This window comes from Protopterus annectens, chromosome 3.part0 (assembly GCF_019279795.1).
Source record: "Protopterus annectens isolate FY-2018-M chromosome 3.part0, PAN1.0, whole genome shotgun sequence".
NCBI lineage: Eukaryota > Metazoa > Chordata > Ceratodontiformes > Protopteridae > Protopterus > Protopterus annectens.
Window position 1 is genome coordinate 1524328749 of NC_056731.1, and position 21293 is coordinate 1524350041.

At 43.3% G+C, this 21293-nt stretch overlaps 1 protein-coding gene across 1 annotated transcript in view; it reads left to right on the plus strand.

Moving 5' to 3' along the window:
- Positions 1-21293, plus strand: part of SMCHD1 (structural maintenance of chromosomes flexible hinge domain containing 1) — a 3546415-nt gene that overhangs the window by 3202609 nt on the left and 322513 nt on the right. The window contains exon 44 of the mRNA XM_044065561.1: positions 2373-2443. Within this exon, the coding sequence (XP_043921496.1) occupies positions 2373-2443 (71 nt within the window). The remainder of the gene's footprint in view (positions 1-2372; positions 2444-21293) is intronic.

The following is a 21293-nucleotide window of genomic DNA, read 5'->3' on the forward strand; positions in this document are numbered from 1 at the left end:
TAAATGCAGTGGATATAAAAAGTGTACACACCTCCCTTAAAATGCCAGGTTTTTGTGATATAAAAAAACGAGACTGCAATAAATCATTTCAAAGCTTTTCCCACCTTTAATGGGACCTATAACCTGTACAATTCAATTGAAAAACAAACAAATCTTTTAGGGGAAAAATATTAAAGATAAAAAAGTACAATAAGATGGTTGCATAAGTGTGGACACCCTTAAACTAATACTTTGTTGAAGCACCATTTGATTTAATTACAACATTCAGTCTTCTTGGGTACACACCTGCCATCAATTGAAGAGACTCTAATTAACCCCAAGTAAAGTTTAGCTGTCCTAGTAGGATTTTCCTGACATTTACTCAGTTGCCTGCTTCAGCAAAAGCCATGGTTCACAGAGAGCCTACAAAGCATCAAAGGGATCTCATTGTTGAAAGGTATTAGTCAGGTGAAGGGTACAAAAAATTTCCACAGAACTGCATATACCATGAAAAACAGTAAGGACAGTCATCAAAAAGTTGAGAAAATATGGGACAACAGTGATGTTGCAAAAAACTGGACATCCCTCCAACTTGATGAAAAGACAAAATGAAAACTGATCAGGGAGGCTGCCAAGAGACCTACAGCAGCACTGAAGGAGCTGCAGGAATTTCTGGCAAGTACTGGTTGTGTACTACATGTGACAACAGTCTCCCGTATTCTCCATATGTCTAGGCTGTGGGGTAGAGTTACAAGACAGAAGCTTTTTCTTACACAGAAAAGCATCCAGGCCTGGCTGAAATTTGCAAAACAATACATAGTCTCCCAAAAGCATGTGGGAAAATGTATTACGGTCTGATGAGACCAAGGTTGAACTTTTTGGCCACAATTCCAAAAGGTACGTTTGGCGCAAAAACAGCACTTCACATCACCAAAAGAACACCACCCCCCACGGTGAAGCATCGTGCTTGGGGTTGCTTTTCTTCAGCTGGAACTGGGGCTTTAGACAAGGTGGAGGGAATGATGAACAGTTCCAAATACCAGTCACTTTTGGCTCAAAAACTTCAGGCATCTGCTAGAAAGCTGAAGATGAAGAGGAATTTCACCTTTCAACATGACAATGACCCCAAGCATACATCCAAATCAACAAAAGAATGGCTTCATCAGTAGAAAATTAAAATTTTGGAATGACCCACTCAGAGCCCAGACCTAAATGCAATAGAAAATCTGTGGGTGACCTGAAGAGGGCTATGCACAAGAGATGCCCTCGCAATCTGACAGATTTGGAGCGCTTTTGCAAGGAAGAGTGGGCAAATATTGCCAAGTCAAGATGTGCCATGCTGATGGACTCCTACCCGGGAAGACTGAATGCTGTAATTAAATCAAAGGGTGCTTCAACAAAGTATTAGTTTAAGGGTGTGCACACTTATGCAACCAGCTTATTGTACGTTTTTTATTTTGTATATTTTTCCCCTAACAGGTTTGTTTTTCAGTTGAATTCTACAGGTTATAGGTCACATTGAAGGTGGGACAAGTTTTGAAATGATTTATTGTATCTAATTTTTTATATCACTATATATAAGTTCAAAACTCAGCTTTACACCTACCTCTCTTCCAAATGGAAATGTAGCTGCATTCTCCCTACCTAGAACTCTTTAACAAAAGCCCCTGGGAGGGTATCCTCCTGAGTTCCTAAGCACCTTATAGCTGGCTATAACCTTCTGTAGCTAATTCCCATATGATCTCCCACACTCTGTAAATAGCTTTTGACTTTTGACTGTGTGAATTTGTTAAAATGTATCTGCACAATATTTTTCCACTATGGGCAATATTGCTCACTCTTTGTATTATTTGTTATGTATTTGTACTTGTACTTTTATTTTTATCGGACTGCTATCTTTACTGTAATCTGTTTCATGGAGCTTTTCTCCCTGGGCCTCCACTGAAAAATGGGCTCTCTGGGCCCAGTGGACTTCCCCGGTAATCAAACTGGAAATAGATAGATAGATAGATAAATATCTATCTCAAAAATCAGGCATTTTAACAGGGGTGTGTACACTTGTTATATCCACTTTATATATTCTATCTCTGGTGTATTTTGGTTTATTTTAGATATAAAATATTGCAGAAATATTGTAATTCAGATTGTTCTACAAATACATTAAGTATGTTGGCTTCATAGTAATGCATGTTTAGATATTGGTAAGGCTCGTTTGGAAATGTTGCTTTAAATCACAGGGAAAGTGATGAACTAATGGAATTATCACACAGAAGGGTTTCATGAATGTAATCACCCGTAGTATTTTTTTCACTTGTGATTTGTTTAAAATAACAGCATTGTTGTAAATAAAGAAAGAAGTGATTTTTTTTGTTTTACCTTTTATTTCTTTTCAGTGTTTGGAATGCTTTTAGGAGACACCATTCTGCTTGACAGTCTGGATGCTGCTAATCACTACAGAAAAGAGGTACTTTTTATTGTCTCGCTCATCCTAGTTCTTTTTCAGTATTGAAAAGAGTAATGTCTAGGAGATAGTTATTAAGTAATACACCTAATGTTCAGCAATGTGCAGTTAAATTGCTTATTTTTCATTCTTACAAATATGAATCTATCTCTTTGGCTACTGATTCATCTTTCTTTGCTGTGTCTTCATAACTTTGCTTTTAAAAAAGAAATTTTTAGCATTTTTTGAAGCAGTTTATTCAGCTGGTTGCCATTCTGCTTAATATACTTCCATTTCTAGAAGACACTGAGCTGGATAATTTTCTTCAGCAGTATTTTCTTGGATATCCCCCCCACTCCACCCAGTAAATGTGCCGTCATAGTGCTGTTTGCCAGAGTAGTATATGTTGGCTGCATAGCATAGAAGGAAAGAGTCCATTTGATACAAGTTCTGTTAGTGACTGGGTGTTGAAGAATCTGACAAGGGTGGGATGGGAGAGGTGCAACTCTTATCAGCTTGCTCATCTTTGGGAAAAAAGGTGTATGTCTTAGTCATATATCCCACTAAAGGATTATTTGAGAGAGACTATGGGACCTAGTGGGAGCACACCAGCTTCATGGTGTGTGGGAGAGCAGCCTGAGGGGATAACTGTTTGTCATATTAAACTTAATATACTAGAAACAAATCTGTCCAGTAAATAAGCTGCAGGGGAGAACAATCATTATCTTCAAAAAGAAAAGGAAAATGGGAAACTTTTAATTCTTTTCGGCATGGAAATTAGCAGCAGTCAGACATCCATCTTCTGGCCAGATTTTAGTGTCTTCAGGAATCCCTAGTGGGGAACTGGTCTCCTTCCTACATAGAGGATGTTGGTGTTATACTTGGTTGTAAATATAAGAGCATACAGACATTTTCAGGTAGTTTTGCTGCAGAGTAGATGCACACATCGGTCCATCAGCTTCTTCTAGGCTACTTTGAAAGCATTAAGCACCCCAAGTTTGGGCTGTTATTATCTCTCTGTTTATTATTATTTTTCTCTGTTCATACTTCATTGTTGTACTGCTGTGCTATATGCTACCTGACTGTTAACTGTTATTTTGGGATTTTTGTTTTGATTGGTGACCTATGATTTCCTTAGAAGAAATCACTAACAAATGCACCTGCCACTGGGAGGCAATTTTTTTTATAAAGTTGTCTCCTGTACCACCTCCTTTGCTTGGGTAAAATTGTGAAGTTGCCAGTTGTGAGCACTTCAAGACCTTTAAAAAAATGAAAACCTTGCTCCATCATGCCTGTAATCTTAAAGCTTTCCTGGAACACACAAAGCTTCTCACTCTGGAGCACAGATGTCTATCCCTGTCACAGCTGTACAATTCTATTGATCAGTGTGAAAGAACAGTCCACCTAGGAGAAACATTGGTAATGCTGAATAGAGAAATATAACAATGACATAGTAAATGAGTCTGTAATCAGAAAGTAAGTTGCTTAAGAACTGTCTTATAGGCATTGGTGAAGCAAAGCCTTGCCCGCTTCTGGTCTGAACTCTTCTAAAATCCACACCTTTTGAAAGCAAACATCAGACACCCACAACTGGAAATATGCAAGACCTCATGGCTTTCCATAAGGGTCCCATGTCCAGGTACTGATTCACAAGTGCCTGCGAGAGGTGCCAGGCTTGCACAAGTGACTGTATCCTCCTAGGGTGTGATACTACCTTGTGCTTCTCAGATGATTCATGCTATTTTAATCAGCCATTTTAGGGTGGTGGCCATGGCTGCTGTTGTCTAATCTATTCCTGTCTCTCTAGCACTCTCATTAGTGCATACATCAATCCCTTGCATATTTACTGCACTGATGCCTGCCCTGGATTTGGCATTTTTGCTTGAAAAAATTCACTGAAAGTTTTGTGGTGGCCTGGAAGTGAGTTATCTTCCATATCTCTGAGCTGTCCTCTTTTGGTGTGGTTGCCATAGCAAAAAAGAAGAAACCATTCTTCTGAAGTCCTAAAAGGATGTCCGACTGCAGCCTAGAAGACAGAGGATCTGTCTTACTCAGGCCAGCAGTATTACACATTTGGCTATGTTACAAATGATTATGATGGCATTGCTTCAAGGTCTGCATTAAAGACTTTCATGTTTTAGAAGATTATGAATTTCATTAAAGAGCATTTTTGTTGTGGGGTTAAGTGAGAGATGGATCCCAGAAGTCATAGGTATGCCATTATTCAGATCTTTAAAGATGCTTTTGAAAATACTTAAAGTCATAATCCTAACTTCCCACCCAGAGAAACTGAAAAATTTTTTTTTTTTTTTTTTTTTTTAAGTCCATGACAGACAGCTACCTTTATAAGACCCCCGTTAGCAGTTTCTGCAGGCATTTCAGTGGTGCAGTCAGGGGATCTAAACTAGCACCAGAGATCAGTACTCCCATAAGGATAGGGAAAGCACAGTACTTCACTGGTTTGGAAAAGTACAATTGTGTACCTACCATAAATGTAGATGCTCGAGTGTATTCACTGTTGCAGTCATTACACTTGGGTTATCCTGCTGGCAGGCGACCCGCAGTCGGCCCGAGTTCCAAAGTCTTGGTCCGGCGTTGGTTGCTGTCGCATCTTCCCTGACGTTAGTGCACCAGGGGTATAAAAGTTGCAACCGACGCCATTTTCTTCAGTTTTTCTTGCCCCAGATGTCAGGTGCCCCAGATAGGAAGGCTGGAAGGATAAAATTATGACAAAAAACATGCATATATCACAGTAAACATATTCTTCATCTACAAGCAAATACACCACATAGGTTGTATAGAGTTGAGAAGTACAGAAAAGTCCCAGCAAAGAAAAGGGGGATGGTGGGTGGGTAACCTGGACTGCAACAGTGAATACACTCAAACATCTACATTTGTGGTAGGTACACAGCTGTACTATATTCATCGTGTTTCACTGTTGCAATCTTTACACTTGGGTAGAATCCCAAAGCTGAGGTTGGGCGGCTGGGTCTAAATTGGATTTGGAGAGGCTATCAGGCCCTGCAGAACTGCAGTGGCAAAGCCTGCTGTGGATTTAGAGTAGAGAGGTAAGTGGTAGTGCTTGGTGAAAGTGTGCACTGAGCTCCAGGTTGCAGCTTCTAAAATGTCTTTGGTTGGTGGTACTCTGAGAAAAGCTGCTGAAGTGGCTGCTGCTCTGGTAGAATGAGGCCTAATGCCCTTAGGCACTGATTTGCCATGTTGTGCATAACAGAAGCGGATGCAGTGTCCTATCCATTTTGAAATTGTCTGCTTTGTAATAGGCTTTCCTTGTGATTCTGCAGCATAGGCTACAAACAGTTGCTCAGTTTTTCTGAAGGCTTTTGTTTAGTCCAAGTAGAATTGTAGCTGTCTGTGTATATCCAAAGTGTGCAGAAGTCTCTCCCCTTTATTCTGGGGATTTAGGTAGAAAGTAGGTAGATGAATGGTTTGGTTCAAGGCCTCATTGGAGACCACTTTTGGCATGAATGTTGGGTTTGTCTTAAGAGAAACCCTGTCCTGATGAAAAATGATGAAAGATTCCACAGCCATTAATGCCTGTAACTCTGAGACTCTTTTTGCTGAAGTTATTGCTAGGAGTAGAGCAGTTTTCCGTGATAAGAATTTTAGATCAGCTGTGCTGGCTGGTTCAAAAGGAGGCAGTGTGAGTTTTTCTAAAACAAAATTGAGATCCCAAGTTGGTACTGGTGCTCTCCTTGGGGGGTCTTATATTTTATGCCCCTCTGAGGTACTGTCGTAGTAGAGGATGTGAAAAAGTAGGAGGTTCCGTATTGTAATGAGCTGAAATGGCAGAGGCATGGATTTTAATTGATGAGAAAGATAGGCTTTTGTCCAGCATCTCAGTTAGGTATTGTAAAATCTGAGGTATATTAGGGACAAGTGGTTCGAGCCCTTGTGCCTGGTTCCAAGCACAGAATCTCTTCCATTTTTCTGCATAAGATTTCCTAGTGCTGGGCCTCCTGGCTTCTAAAATGACATCTATAACAGCTTTAGAGAAGAGGTGCAGTCTGAGTGGCTACATTATCCGCCATGCTGCCAGATTTAAGGTTCTGAGTTGACTGTGCAGAATCTGATTGTTTTGTTGAGTCAGAAGATGAGGAATTTTGAGGTAGAAGCCAAGCTGGGCCTTCAGACAGGCTCTTTAGGATTGGGTATCAGTGCTGGTGTGGCCGGTCTGGGGCAATCAGGATCATTTTTGGCCTTTCTTGTCTGACTTTTAGGAGCACCTTGGTAAGAAGAGGCATCGGTGGGAAGGCATACAGTGTCAGGTATTTCCAGCTGAATGATAGAGCATCCACTTTCCATGCTTGAGAGTGATAAGTTCTTGTGCAGAATTTCTGTATTTGGTAATTGTGAGGGGAGGCAAAAAGATCTATGTCTGGGTGTCCCCATTTCCTTGTTATCATGCTGAACACCTGTGGATTTAGTTTCCATTCGTGAGGATCCATGAGATTTCTGCTTAGTTCATCTGCCAGTGTATTTTTTTGTTCCTGGCAGGAATTGTGCCTGCAGATGTACTTGATAGGTCAGTGCTGTGTTCCACAAAGTCATGGCTTGCCTGCATAGGGGGTAGGAATGTGTGCCCCCTTGCTTATGTACCACATAACTGTGGTATTGTCCGTCTTTATTAATAGTTGTCCTGGATGTAGTAGGTCCTTGAAAGCGGTCAGGGCATTCTGTACAGCTAGCATCTCTTTTTGATTGATGTGAAGATGTATTTGTTCCGTGGGCCATGCACCCTGAATACATTTTCCTGCCGTATGTGCTCCCCAGGCATAATCCGATGCATCCATTGTTATTGTCTGCCTGGCTGTGGGTAAGGTGAAAGGCTGTCCCTTGTGGTGACAGGCCTGGGACCACCATCGAGACTCCTGTTGTAGGCAGGGAATTAAACTTATGATGGTCTCCAGGCTGTGACAATGCTGAGTCCAAACACTTTTTAGATACCATTGTAGTTTCCTCATATTTAGTTTTGCATATGGAATTAGTAGAATGCAGGATGCCATGAAGGCCCAGGGCCTGCAGAATTTTTCTTGCAGGGAGCTGGGTTTTTGTTGCCATGATTTGAAAGTAACGAGTCAGATGCCTTTGTCTGGCATGAGATAAGCCATCTGGGTAGTTGTATTTAAACTTGCACCCAGGAATATTATCTCTTGAGAGGGCACTAGTTTTGATTTCTTTTCGTTTACTGTGTACCGTAGGCAAATTAGTAATCTTTTTACAAACGCCAGATGCTTTAGAAGAATGTCCTTGCTCTCTGCTTGAATAAGGCAGTCGTCCAAATAGGGATATATTTGAATTCCTTTTTGTCTGCAAAATGCAATTACTGGTGCCAGGCATTTTGTGAAGACCCTGGGTGCAGTAGATAAGCCAAAGGGCAGTGCAGAGAATTGGTAATGCATTGAGCCTGCTATGAATCTGAGGTATCTTCTGCAAGAAAGTCTGATTGGGACATGCAGGTATGCCTCCTTGAGGTCCAAAGTAACTAGCCAAGCCTTCTTGCCCAGCATGGGCAGAAGTTGCTGTAGTGTTAACATTTTGAATTTTGGAACATCCAGGAAAGTATTTAGGATTGACAGGTCCAGTATTGGTCTCCAGGCTTTGTCCTTTCTGGGTACTAAGAAAAGTCTTGAGTAAAATCTTTGTCCCTGTTCTTGCTGTGGAACTCTTTGAGTAGCTCCCATGTCCATAAGAGCAGCAGTCTGTTTTTGCACTTCTGCCCATTGGTTTTGTGGCAGGTCTGGCATACCTTTTGATTTTGGAAGCGTGTGAAAGTGGAACCTATAACCCTGAGAAACAATATTCAGCACCCATTTGTCCTGGGTGATTATGTGCCAATTTGTTGAGAAAAGTGCTAGCTTTTCCCCTGTGGGGGCTGCCAAAAGGTAAGTGCTTGGCATTTGTAGAGGGAAGTTGTTGGGACTGTTTTCCTATAAGGTTGTGATTTGTCTTCCCCTCCTTTGGGGGCTGTAGCACCCCATTGATTAGGTCTGTAGGAGCCTTGGGGCTGAGATCTGCCTCTTGGGCATCTGTATCTGCCTCTTTGTGGCCTGTCTGACACTGGAAAGGACCAATTTTTTGAAGGCCAGTTTGTGCTAAATCTAGTTGGTTGAACCTGTAAGAAATCCTTCACTGTCTGCATTGATTTTGCTTTATCCTCCATTTTCTTTAACACCTCTTCTGCCTTAACACCAAACAAAGTATCATGCTGTAGTGGAGCATCCAATAATTTTACTTTAACATGGTCAGGTAAACTTTGTTCTTTCAACCAAGCATGCCTTTGAATAACATAGCCTGTAACTGCGGCTCTACAAGAAGCCTCTAATGAATCAAAACCACATTGCAGAGTATGCTTTCCCACTTGTTCAACTGCATGCAATAAATCTTGCATTTCCTTACTGTCAGGACTTTCTGAATTTGAAACCATTTTCTGTTTTAACAATGACATGAGGTACTGTTGATATTTAAGCATGTGAAACTGGCAATTTAAAGCCCTTACAGCTAAAGTAGCAGAAGTGTAAACCTTTTTCCCCATCTGTCCAGAGCTCTGGAATCCCTATCCGAGGGGACAGGTTTTTAGTAGTGGAAGCCTTAACCCCTATAGGACCCGGAGAAATTGTTTCTGGGTCTGCAGCGGGGTTTTTGTAAAGAAATTTATGAGAGTCAGGGACCCTGTAGTACCTGTCTGGCTTGAACTGGTGCTGGGGGTAAAGAATCAGGGGACAGACTGGATTCAGAGAAAACATCATCAACAATATCAAACACAGGAGGGATAGCCAGGGGCCTGTGCTGAGACAATAAAAGGAAATCTCTGAGCCTTTTCTTGGATTCTGAATAATCCTGGCTCTCCCAATGGAAATGCTCCCTCATGGTGTGCAGGGTTTCCCCAAAAGAATAATCCTCAGGCGGAGAGGCTGAAGGTATAGACTCTTCTGCATCAGAGTCCTCATAGGGAGAGAGAGAATATCCCTGATCAGAAGAGGAATCGGAGGAAATGGAAACCTGGTCAGAGGAATCATAGTCAGTGTCTTGCCTAGGCCTTTTGTCAGGAGGGGGATGGGAACCCCTGATTAAAGTAATTAGGTCTTCGGCCATTTTAAGCATCTGTTTCTTTGGCATGGATGACTGTTCAGGAGAATGCTGTACTTGTTTCCTTGTCTTAAATGGTGTTTTTGACTTTGCCTTGGCTGCTGTAGTGGGCTTAATTGTAAGCTGTGAAGGTCTGAAAACACCCTCAGAAGCCGATGCCTGCTCAGCGGCTCTGGACCCATCTGACGGAATAGTTTCTGTAGGCTCAATACCTTGAGTTTCCACAGGCCTCGGTGTCTCCACGTGGCTGTTGGTTACACCCTGTGGCTCTGAGGTAGCAGGTGTCAGGGCCTGCGAAAGCGCCTCACTGAGAACCGGCGACTGGCCTTGAAGAGGCTTCGTCATCGGTTTTGGACCTCGGATGCCTGTCCTTTTCTTTGTCTTTGCGTTTTTTATAAATTCCGGTCGTCTGTTATTCCGACGGCATTATGTAATTAAACCTTTGGCCAAAATAATGCAAAGCAAAATCAAACTGACGTTTAATAGTGCGTTTATTGAATCTAGCACAAAACTGACAACTGGTAACATCGTGGTCAGGGCCTAGGCAAGGAATACAGTAAGACTGAAAGTCCTTATGAGATATTTGCTTCCCACAAGAAATACAATTAACTTTTACTGACATCGGTCTGGAGCAAGAAAAAGTTTCCCCAACAGGGTACTTAGCTTTATTGAAGACTTCGGGTTCTGAAACTCAATTTAGAAAATCTCAGTAGTCTTCCGACTGGCACTTGCGAACTGCTTTTGCTTCGGGCACCACACAGCAAGAAAGACTGGAGAAAATGGCGTCTGTTGCAACTTTTATACCCCTGGCGTACTGACGTCATGGACGATGCGACAGCAACCGACGCTGGACCAAGACTTTGGAACTCGGGCCGACTGTGTGTCGCCTGCCAGCAGGATAACCCAAGTGTAATGACTGCAACAGTGAAACACGATGGACATCAGCAATGTATACTTCATCCACCATTGCAATCAGGATTACTGTTTACCAGGAGTGCATGACTCGTTATCAAAAGGTTATACTCAAGACAATTGCAAACATGAGCAAAGCATTCAGGATGAAACCGTGAGGGGCAGACTCTGTAATCTGAATCAGTGTACTTTAAATGTAGGAAGGCATCTGATTAAGTGTGAGTTTGAATCTCTAGACATTTTTGCCAAGAGGTTTGTCTCAGATACCAGGTACATCTGACTAAGAATCTAAGTCCTTCCTGAGGACATGAAGGAGCAGTCACTTAATGCGCCTTAGATAAAAGCCTGCTTGGTTTTCATTTTCATAGACCTCTTTAAAAGTTTGGAAGAAAAGTGGGGGAAAACAGAGCAGTTGGTGAAGTAGGTTTTTAGCACTCTATCTCACAAGGTATAAGCAATGTTTTTGTCTCTAACCGGTAACTATTTTTAAAGTAGTCGAGGGCAGTGTAATACAAACAAATTAGAACATTTGAAAAGTAACAGTGCGTCTAGAGAGACAGAAGAGGCCAGAGCAGGCAGCAAGTCAAAAAAAGGCAGACCCCCACCAACCTTTGAAAATGAGGGGCAGTACAGCTAACAAAAACTTTTCCTCCCTCCTTTTCCTTTTCAATTTAGACAAAACTGGTTTGGTCTGATGTCAGATGTTTGAGTAAGGAAAATATCTGTATGTTCTAGAAGTTCCCACCCTCATTAAAATTAAGTTAACCCTCCCCATTTTAGAATAGATGGTGAACAATAGGACATGGAAAAGGTGACTGAACAAGTTCAATACAAAGGCTTCTAATCTGTACAGTTTCTGCTACTGAAGAAGTAGGTGCACTCGTGACCAGCCTTAGACCTATCCAAACCAAAAAAGCTCCTTTGGGTCAAAAGGTAGAGAACGCTTTCTGTATACTGTCTGTACTTATAAAGGACATGGTTCTGATGACTGTAGATATGAATGGTACATATTTACCTTTCCCTAGCCACAAAGAGAAGTATCATAAGCAGGTCCTCAGAATTTTTTTTTTACCAGTAGCATTGTAAGATTTACAGCTTTGCCATTTAGACTGTCTCCTGCATCCGTGGTATTCACCAAATTCTTAACATCAGTCTTTGCTCATCACAAAACAAGAGAGTTCCATATTCATCTTTACTTAACTACTTGCTAAAAGCCACCTCACTGGAGGAACTTGAGTACTCAAGAGGATCCTGACATGCACAATCCTCTAACAGTGATATGTTACTAACCCTACTAAAAGCAAGCCTAAACCCAGCCTTTGCCAAGACCTTCATGAGTGCAGTGTTAGGCACCGTAGTAGATAGATTATCCTTGCCCCAGAAGAAAACCCTTCTACATCTTTTTTTCTCTCACATAGCCGGAAGAGATGACTGTAGATATGAATGGTGCCTATTTACGTTTTCCCTGTTCACAAGGACAAGAAGCAGAAGCAGGTCATCAGATTTTTTTTTTTGTACAAGGAGCATTCATTTTCATGAAAGGCCTCAGCTATGTCATCTTCACTAGTATCGGCTCCTCATAACTAGGTTCCACATCAGGAAAATCTAGTAATAGCCCAGAGAATGTGAGAACAGCATTGCCATTTGCTGGAAAGTACAGCTGTGTAAAATCTTACCATAATAGTCCTTGCCTTTGCCACTGCAGTATTCATAAAATACAGTTGTGTACACTTACCATAAATGTAGATGTTCGAGTGTATTCACTGTTGCAATCATCACATTTGGGTTATCTGCTTGCAGTAGCCCTCAGTCAGCCTGATTAACAAAGTCTTGAGTCCTGCGTCAGTTGCTGTCTCTTTTTCCATAACGTCAGGTCGTCAGGGGTATAAAACATGCAGCCGACGCCATTACATCAGTTTTTCTTGCCCCAGATGTCCTAATGGGAAGCAATTAAATCTGTAAATATACAAGGTTATACCTCCAACAAAAAAGCAAATACACCAAAAAGCTTTTGAGCATAGTAAAGTAGAGTAGAGGTATAGCCAAAAGAAGAAAGGGGGCTGGAGGGGAGGGTAACCAGGACTGCAACAGTGAATACACTTGAACATCTACATTTATGGTAAGTGTACACAACTGTACTATGTTCTTTGTGTTTCACTGTTGCAGTCACCACATTTGGGTAGATTCCCAAAGCTAAGGATGGGAGGAGGAATTTAGATAGCATTAGGACCAGCTATAAGGCCCTGCAAAACTGCAGTGGCAAAGCCAGCTCTGGATTTAGAGAAAAAAGACAGATGGTAATGCTTGGTGAAAGTATGTACTAAACTCTAGGTAGCAGCTTCTAGGATGTCCCTGGTAGGGATGCCTCTGAGAAAGGCTGTAGAGGTAGATACAGGCCTGGCTGAGTGGGGTCTGATCCCCTGTGGGATAGGTTTTCCATGGTGCTTGTGGCAGAAATGAATGCAATGGCCTATCCATTTGGAAATGATTTGCTTTGAAATAGCCTTCTCCTCCGCCCCTGCAGCAAATGCCACCAGAAGTTGGTCAGATTTCCTTTTAGGTTTAGTCATGTCCAAGTAGAATCTAAGTTGTCTGTGCACGTCTAAGGAGTGCAGTATCTTCCCCTTTGTTCTGTGGGTTAGGAAAGAAGGTTGGCAAATTAATGGACTGATTAAGGGCCACACTGGATACCACCTTGGGCATGAAGGAAGGATTGGTCCTGAGGGACACCTTGTCCGTATGAAAGATGATGAAAGGCTCCACTGCCATGAGGGCCTGTAATTCAGATACCCTTCTTACTGAAGTGATTGGTAAAAGGAAAGCTGTTTTCCAAGAGAGGAATTTTAAGTCTGCAGTGGCAGCTGGCTCGAAAGGAGGAAGGGTGAGCTTTTTTAATACAAAGTTAGTGTCCCAGGTGGAGTTGGGGCTCTCCTGGGTAGTCATAGATTTTTGGCCCCTCTGAGGAACTGCTTAAGCAGTGGATGAGAGAAGAGGGGAGGTTCTGTTATAATGAGCTGAAATGGCTGAGGCATGAATTTTGATGGAGGAGAAAGACAGGCCCTTGTGAAGCATCTCAGTTAAGTATTGTAAAATCTGAGGTAAATTGGGCACTGCTGTGCTCATCCCTTGAGATTGGTTGGAAGCACAGAATCTTTACCATTTTTCAGCATAAGATTTTCTAGTACTAGGCTGCCTTGCCTCTAAAGTGATATCCATCACTGGTTTACTGAGGGATGGTAAAGGAGAGATTAAGTAATTAGCCAGGCTGCTAGGTTCAGTTTATGAACCTGAGAGTGCAGAATCTGGTTCTCCTGCTGAGACAATAAGGTAGGAGTTTGAGGCAGGTGCCAGGGGGCCAACAGTGATACACTGCACAAGAGGGGGTACCAGTGTTGGCGTGGCCAGTCTGGTGCAATCAAAATAATCCTTGGTTTGTCTTGTTTGATCTTTAGTAGTACTTTGGAGAGCAGAGACAGAGGAGGAAAGGCATAAATTGAAAGGTTTTTCCAGCTGAAGGACAGAGCATCCACTTTCCTTTCCAAGCTTGTTTGTGGGGAGTCCTTGTGCAAAATTTGTCCAATTGATAGTTGTGGGGAGAGGCAAGCAGGTCTATATCTAGGCTCCCCCATTTGCTTGTCAACGTGTTGAAAATCCTTAGTTCCAGCTTCCACTCGTGTGGGTCCATGAGGTTTCTGCTTAGTTCGTCTGCCACTGAATTTAGTTTTCCTGGCAGGAATTGAGCTTGTAGATGCACTTGGTAGCTCAGGGCTGTGTTCCACAATGCCATGGCTAGTCTGCATAGGGGGTAAGAATGTGTACCCCCCCCTGCTTGTTTATGTGCCACATAACAGTGGTGTTGTCCGTCTTTACCATTAATTGCCCTGGGAGAATGTGGTCCTTGAAGGCTGTCAGAGCATGCTGTACAGCTAACATTTCTTGTTGATTGATATGCAAGTGCATTTGACTTGGGTTCCATTTGCCCTGAATGCACTTCCCTGCCAGGTGAGCCCCCCATGCATAATCTGATGCGTCTGTTTTTAGGGTTTGGGCGGCAAGGGGGTGGTTTGAATGGTAGTCCCTTGATGTCCTTCATGGATGCATCTGCAGTCATAACAACTGGGTTGTCCTGTCGTCAGGCAGCCCTTCAGTCGGCCGGATTCCAAAGTCCGGGTCCGGCTTCGGCTGATGTCGCACTTCACCCGACGTCATCTCTGTTGGTCTTCGGGTATAAAGGCATCAGCCGACTCCATTTTCCCCAGTCTTTCTTGCCGCGTGGCGCCCGAAGCAGAAGCTGTTCGCAAGTGCCGGTCGGTCGGATCCAGAGATTACTTCTACCGAATACTACTTCGAAGACTTCTAAAGCTAAGTACCCCGTTGGGGACTCTTTCTTGCCTCAGCCGATGTCAGAAAAAGTTAATAATTGTTTAACCTGTGGGAAACAAATACCTCATAAAGATTTCCACTCTTATGGTCTGCCTTGTTTAGGCCCAGCCCACGACGTAGCTGCCTGTTCGGCCTGTGCTTCCTTCAACCGACGAACGCTTAGGCGTCGGTCGGAGATTGCTGAACAGTTTTTCGGTTCTGATTTTGCGTACATTATGCCGTCGGATCCTCTGACTACCCAATCTACCAAAAAACGCAAAGATAAAGACCGACATCATGTCCGCGGTTTCGCCGAAACCATGGTTAAGCAAACCGAGTGTCTCGGTTTCGGCCGAAACCGAGAAAACTGATCAAAGTACAGCTGAATCTATCTCTACAACTGAGGCCCCTGCTACCACCCTTGAATCGGCCTCAGAAATTTTATCCACTACGGTGGTTGCCACTGACTTATCAGACACCATTCCTTGGATGTCTCTACCCCAGCACGTGGTGCTGCTAGGCCTCCAGCAACCATGTCCATTAAGGCCTTCGCCAGGGCTAAAGCAGCCAAGACTACTAAAACAGTGCCTGTTAAACCCCCTACTACCAGGCCGTCCTCTAGTTCTCAAATGCTTACTCTGGCAGAAGATTTAATTTCATTAATTAGAGGATCTCAATCTCACCCAGACAGGGCCTCTCAGCCCCCAGAGAAGAGACCTAGGGCAGAGCCCCCTGAGCCAGTGTCCTCTGATGATTCTGCCGATGAATCAGACATAACTGACCAGCCAGAGGCTCCTTTCTCCAATTTTGAAGACTCTGATGCTGAAGAATCCATTCCAGCTGCTTCCCCCCCAGAAGAATTCTCCTTTGGGGAAACCTTACATGCCATGCGAGAGCAGTTCCAATGGCAGCAACAGGATTTTTCAGACTCCAGAAAAAGACTTAGGACCTTTCTGCACCTTCCACAGCACAGGCCCTTAGCTATACCTCCTGTTCTTTCTGTGGTGGATGATACTTTCAATGATGTCTGCTCCGCACCAGATTCTTTACCTCCAGCCCCTGCCAAACCAGACAGATTTTACAGGGTGCCAGACACTCATCACCACCTGTACAAGGCCCCACTTGCAGACCCCGAAACTATATCCCAGGGTCCCAAGGCAGTAGCCGCGACCATAGCTAAAAACCCTATTCCTTCTGAAAGGGAAGCAAGGTAATTAGACAGATGGGGCAAAAAGGTCTACACTTCAGCTACTCTCTCAGCTAGAGCTTTAAACTGTCAGTTTCACATGATACAATACCAAGAGTTTATGCTTGATCAGTTAACTAAAAAGCTAACCACTGATGAATCTCTTGATAAGAAATATGTATTAGAAATGGTAAATAACATACAACAGGTTAGTAACCATTCCTTAAAATGTGGCTATGATGCACTGGAGGCTTCATTTAGATCAGCCATGACTGGCACAGTGATAAGAAGGCATGCTTGGCTAAAGGAGCAAGCTTTACCGGATCATGTTAAAGCTAAGCTGCTAGATGCTCCTATGGATAAGACAAGTTTGTTTGGTACACCTGCCCAGCAGGTTATGAAGAAAATGGAAGAAAAGGCAAAATCTGTTCAAACGGTTAAAGATTTCTTGCAGGTTCAACCCCAGGTTTAGCAGGAACTGGCCTGCCAAAATTGGTCCTTTCCTGACTCCACAAGATCTCAAAGGGGCAGGAATAGACGTTCCAGAGGCAGAAACCAATCCAGAGGAGGTGCCTACAGAGGACGACAGTGGCAAGGTAACAACAGAGGCACAGACACCACCTCTGCCACTACATCAACACAGCCACAGTGACTTAACCCTAAATCCGCCTACCAGGGAACAAATAGCAGCTCCTCTAGGCGGAAAGTTAACCTTATTTTCAAAGAACTGGCACTATATAACAAAAGACAAGTGGATTTTACAAACCATAGATCAAGGTTACCGGTTCCACTTCCACACTTTACCAGTCAAAAGAGGAATGCCAAATCTACCTCCAAATCAAAAACAGAGGCTCTACAACAGATAATGCAGTTAGCAAAATGAGAGCTGTGGAAAGAGTGCCAACAGCAGAGCAAGGAAAGGGGTTCTACTCCAGATTATTCCTAGTTCCAAGAAAGGAAAAAGTTGGAGACCAATTCTGGACCTGTCCACCTTAAATACTTACATCATTGTCCCAAAATTCAAAATGCTGACCCTACAGCAACTTCTTCCCATGTTGGGCAAGGAGTGCTGGCTGGTAACTCTAGATCTCAAGGAGGCATACCTGCACGTCCCCATTCGACCAATCTGCAGAAGATACCTCAGATTTCTTGCAGGATCAGAGCACTATCAATTCTCAGCATTGCCCTTTGGCTTATCTACTGCGCCCAGAGTATTCACAAAATGCCTGGCATCAGTAATCGCTCATTGCAGACTACAGAGAATTCAAATTTACCCATACCTGGACGACTGCCTGCTACAAGGGGACAACAAAAGCAAGCTGACAACAGATTTACAAAGGGTCATTTACTTGCTACAAGCACTGGGATACACAGTCAATTTACAAAAGTCAAGGCTGATACCATCCCAAACAAGGACATTCTTGGGCTGAATTGGACACAGTAACACAAATGGCATTCCTAACTACAGAAAACAAAAGAACTCCCTCTTTACTTCTTGGCACTAACAAAACTGAACAAGTTAACAGCAAGAAAAGTACTGCAGGCCTTGGGCTACATGGCATCATGCATAATCTTGGTCCCACTTGCCAGACTACATATGAGAAACCTACAGTGGTACCTAAAGAATTTATGGTCCCAACACAGACACAGCCTAGAAACAGAAATCCCACTAATTCCATGCTTAAAACAGGAGTTCCTATGGTGGGCTCAGGCATGCCAGTCAAACCCAGGGCTACCCTTTCGCAGATGTCAAGCAAGCCAGACCATCACAACAGACGCTTCAGACCTAGGATGGGGGGCACACATGCTGGACAAATGCGTGCAAGGATTGTGGACACAGGATCAACTTCACCTGCACATCAACCTAAAAGAAATGCTGGCAGTAAAACTGGCAATCCAAAAGTTCAGACCATTTCTCAAAGAGGGCCAGTTGATGATAAGGACAGACAACACCACAGTCATGTGGTACATCAGCAAACAGGGAGGCACTCATTCATACCCCCTATGCAGAATGACTTTGGAGCTGTGGACCCTGGCACTCAGCTACAACATCCAGTTACAGGCAATATTTGTACCAGGAAAAGAGAATACTCTAGCAGACATATTAAGCAGAACCACATCGGATGCCCACGAATGGAAGCTGCACCCAGACATCTTCAAGACCATCTCAAAGAAATGGGGAATGCCTCAGATAGACCTATTCGCATCACCTCTCAATCACCAGCTCAAAAAATTCTGCACAAGGACATTCCACCCACTAGCATGGAAAGTGGATTCGCTCTCCTTCAGCTGGAAAAGCCTAACAGCATATGCATTCCCACCTCTTCCCTTGATACACAAGGTATTACTAAAAATCAAGGAAGAACGTCCAAGGATAATCCTGATAGCTCCAAACTGGCCAAGTCAACACTGGAACCCACTGCTGAGGAGCATGTCTCGAACAATATGTGGCCAATACCCTGATGCCTTTGATGTTAACTCAGAACAACTACAACATCATGCATCCAAACCTAAAACGTTGCAACTGACTGCATGGAACATCACATAGCAGCAGCTAATCCAGAACTTTCCCAAAGAGTTAAAGACATTATTCTTGAAGCACGCAGGCCTTCAACAAGAAGAAACTATGCTGGAAAATGGAAGAGGTTTGTCAGTTGGAGTACTGAAAGAGGAAAAGATGTGTCAAACGTAGATATGCCTAACATTCTGGAGTATCTGGCCGAACTTCTTCATTCAGGCCTGTCCTACTCCTCCATCAAGATACATGCATCAGCTATTTCAGCAGAATACAGCTTTGATCCACCTGTTTTTTCGCACCCTTTGCTCAGGCAGTTCCTCAGAGGAATCAAGAATGTAAAACCTCCAAGGAAACCACCTTTACCAGCTTGGGACTTAAACTTTGTGCTAGAAAAGTTGACACTATCACCCTTTGAACCAGCAGCAACAGCAGACCTACAACACCTGTCATGGAAAACTGCTTTCCTACTGGCAATTACTTCAGCAAGGAGGGTTTCAGAACTACAGGCCTTAATGGCAGTGCAACCCTTCCTAATCTTCCACCAAGATAGAGTGTCCATGAGGACTAATCCTACATTTATGCCTAAGGTGGTATCCAGAGTGTCTTTAAACCAGGCAATCCACCTACCTACCTTCTTTCCCAACCCACAAAACAGAGGGAAAGAATACTGCATACTTGGGATGTACATAGACAGCTACGCTACTACTTGGACAGAACAAAAGGTAGCAGAAAGACTGACCAACTTTTTGTAGCCTATGCAACAGGAAGGGAAGGAAAAGCTATTTCCAAACAGACAATCTCCAAATGGATAGGAAATTGCATACGATTCTGTTACTCCTTCCATGGAAAACCAATTCCACAGAACATAAGACCTCATTCTACAAGGGCAACAGCCACTACCACAGCCTTCTTACGAGGAGTGGCAACCAAAGACATTATTGAGGCGGCTACTTGGACCTCCGTGCATACATTTGCCAAGCATTATAATTTGCCTCTATATTCCAGATCCCGAGCAGGGTTTGCCACTGCTGTACTGCAAGGGATCCTAAACACACCATAATCTAGTTTTATCCTCCTCCCTAGTTGGCTATGGTATTCTACCCAGTTGTTATGACTGCAGATGCATCCATGAAGGACATAGTACAGTTTTGTACCTACCATAAATGTAGATGTCCGAACTGGATAGCATCTGCAGTCAGGATTACCCTCCCTCCTTCCCTCTGTGGTACTCCTAGGGTGTTTACCCTCCTAATAGCTAGCTGGTGGGGAGTCTTTTATGGTGTATTTGTTGGTATATATGTACATACATGCTTATTTTTGTGTTTACCTCTATCTTTTTGGAAACATTGGCATCTATCCAAATTTTAGCCTTCAAGAGGGCTACTGGCATCTGGGGCAAGAAACACTGAGGAAAATGGCGTCGGCTGATGCCTTTATACCCGAAGACCAACAGAGATGACGTCGGGTGAAGTGCGACATCAGCCGAAGCCGGACCCGGACTTTGGAATCCGGCCGACTGAAGGGCTGCCTGACGACAGGACAACCCAGTTGTTATGACTGCAGATGCTATCCAGTTCGGACATCTACATTTATGGTAGGTACAAAACTGTACTTTTTGGTGGCAGGCCTCTGCCCACCAAAGAAACTCTAAGTGTAGGCAAGGTATAATAGGAATCATTGCTTCTAGAGCCTGAGAATGTTGACACCATAGGCTTTTTAGATACCATTGTAGTTTCCTCATATGCAGTCTTGCATATGGAATCAGAAGAATGCAGGAGGCCATGAACCCCAAGGCTTGTAGTATTTGCCTTGCAGATAGTAGGGTTTCTGTGGTCAATTGTTTGAAGTGGGTCGTCAAATGAATTTGTTTCTCTGGCGTGAGGAAAGCCATCTGGGAAGTTGTATTCAAGCTTGCTACCAAGGATATGATTTGTTGACAGGGTACCAAGTGTGATTTCTTTTCATTTATGGTGTACCCCAGACAAGTTAGCACCCTTTGTACAAAGGCCAGATGATTCAAAAGTATGTCCTGGCTTTCTGCCTGAATTAAACAATCACCCAGGTATGGGTATATTTGAATATTTCTTTGCCTGCAAAATGCGATGACTGGGGCTAGCACTTTGTGAATACCCTGGGCGCAGTAGATAAGCCAAAGGGCAGTGCAGAGAACTGGTAGTGATTGTAGCCCGCTTTGAAGCGTAGGCATCTTCTGCAATATTCCCTGATTGGGATGTGCAGATATGCTTCTTTTAAATCGAGTGTTACCATCCAGGCATCTTTTCCTAGCATAGGAAGCAACTGGTAAAGAGTCAGCATGTTGAATTTTGGAATCACCAAAAAGGTGTTTAGAGTAGACAGGTCCAGAATAGGATGCCATGAATTGTCTTTTCTGGGTACCAGGAAAAGTCTAGAGTAGAAACCTTGTCCTCTTTCCTCTTCTGGTACAGTATGAATAGCCTTTATGTTTAAAAGAGAGAGTATTTGCTTTTGAGCCTCTGCCCACTGATTTGGGGGTAGATCTGGCCAACCTTATGGTGTTGGTAATGTGTGAAAGTGAAATCTGTATCCTTGGGACACTATATTTAAAACCCATTTGTCCTGGGTAATGAGTTCCCAGTTTTTGGCCTGCAGACCAATCTTTCCCCCTAAAGGAGCATTCAGTTGACAAGTGCTTGGAAGTTTTAAAACCAAGTCATTGAGACAGTTTTCCATAAGGGGGGGGGGGGGGTCTTACTACTCTCAGATTTGGAAGCATAAGCCCCCCACTGCTTAGTCTTGTGTGTACCCTG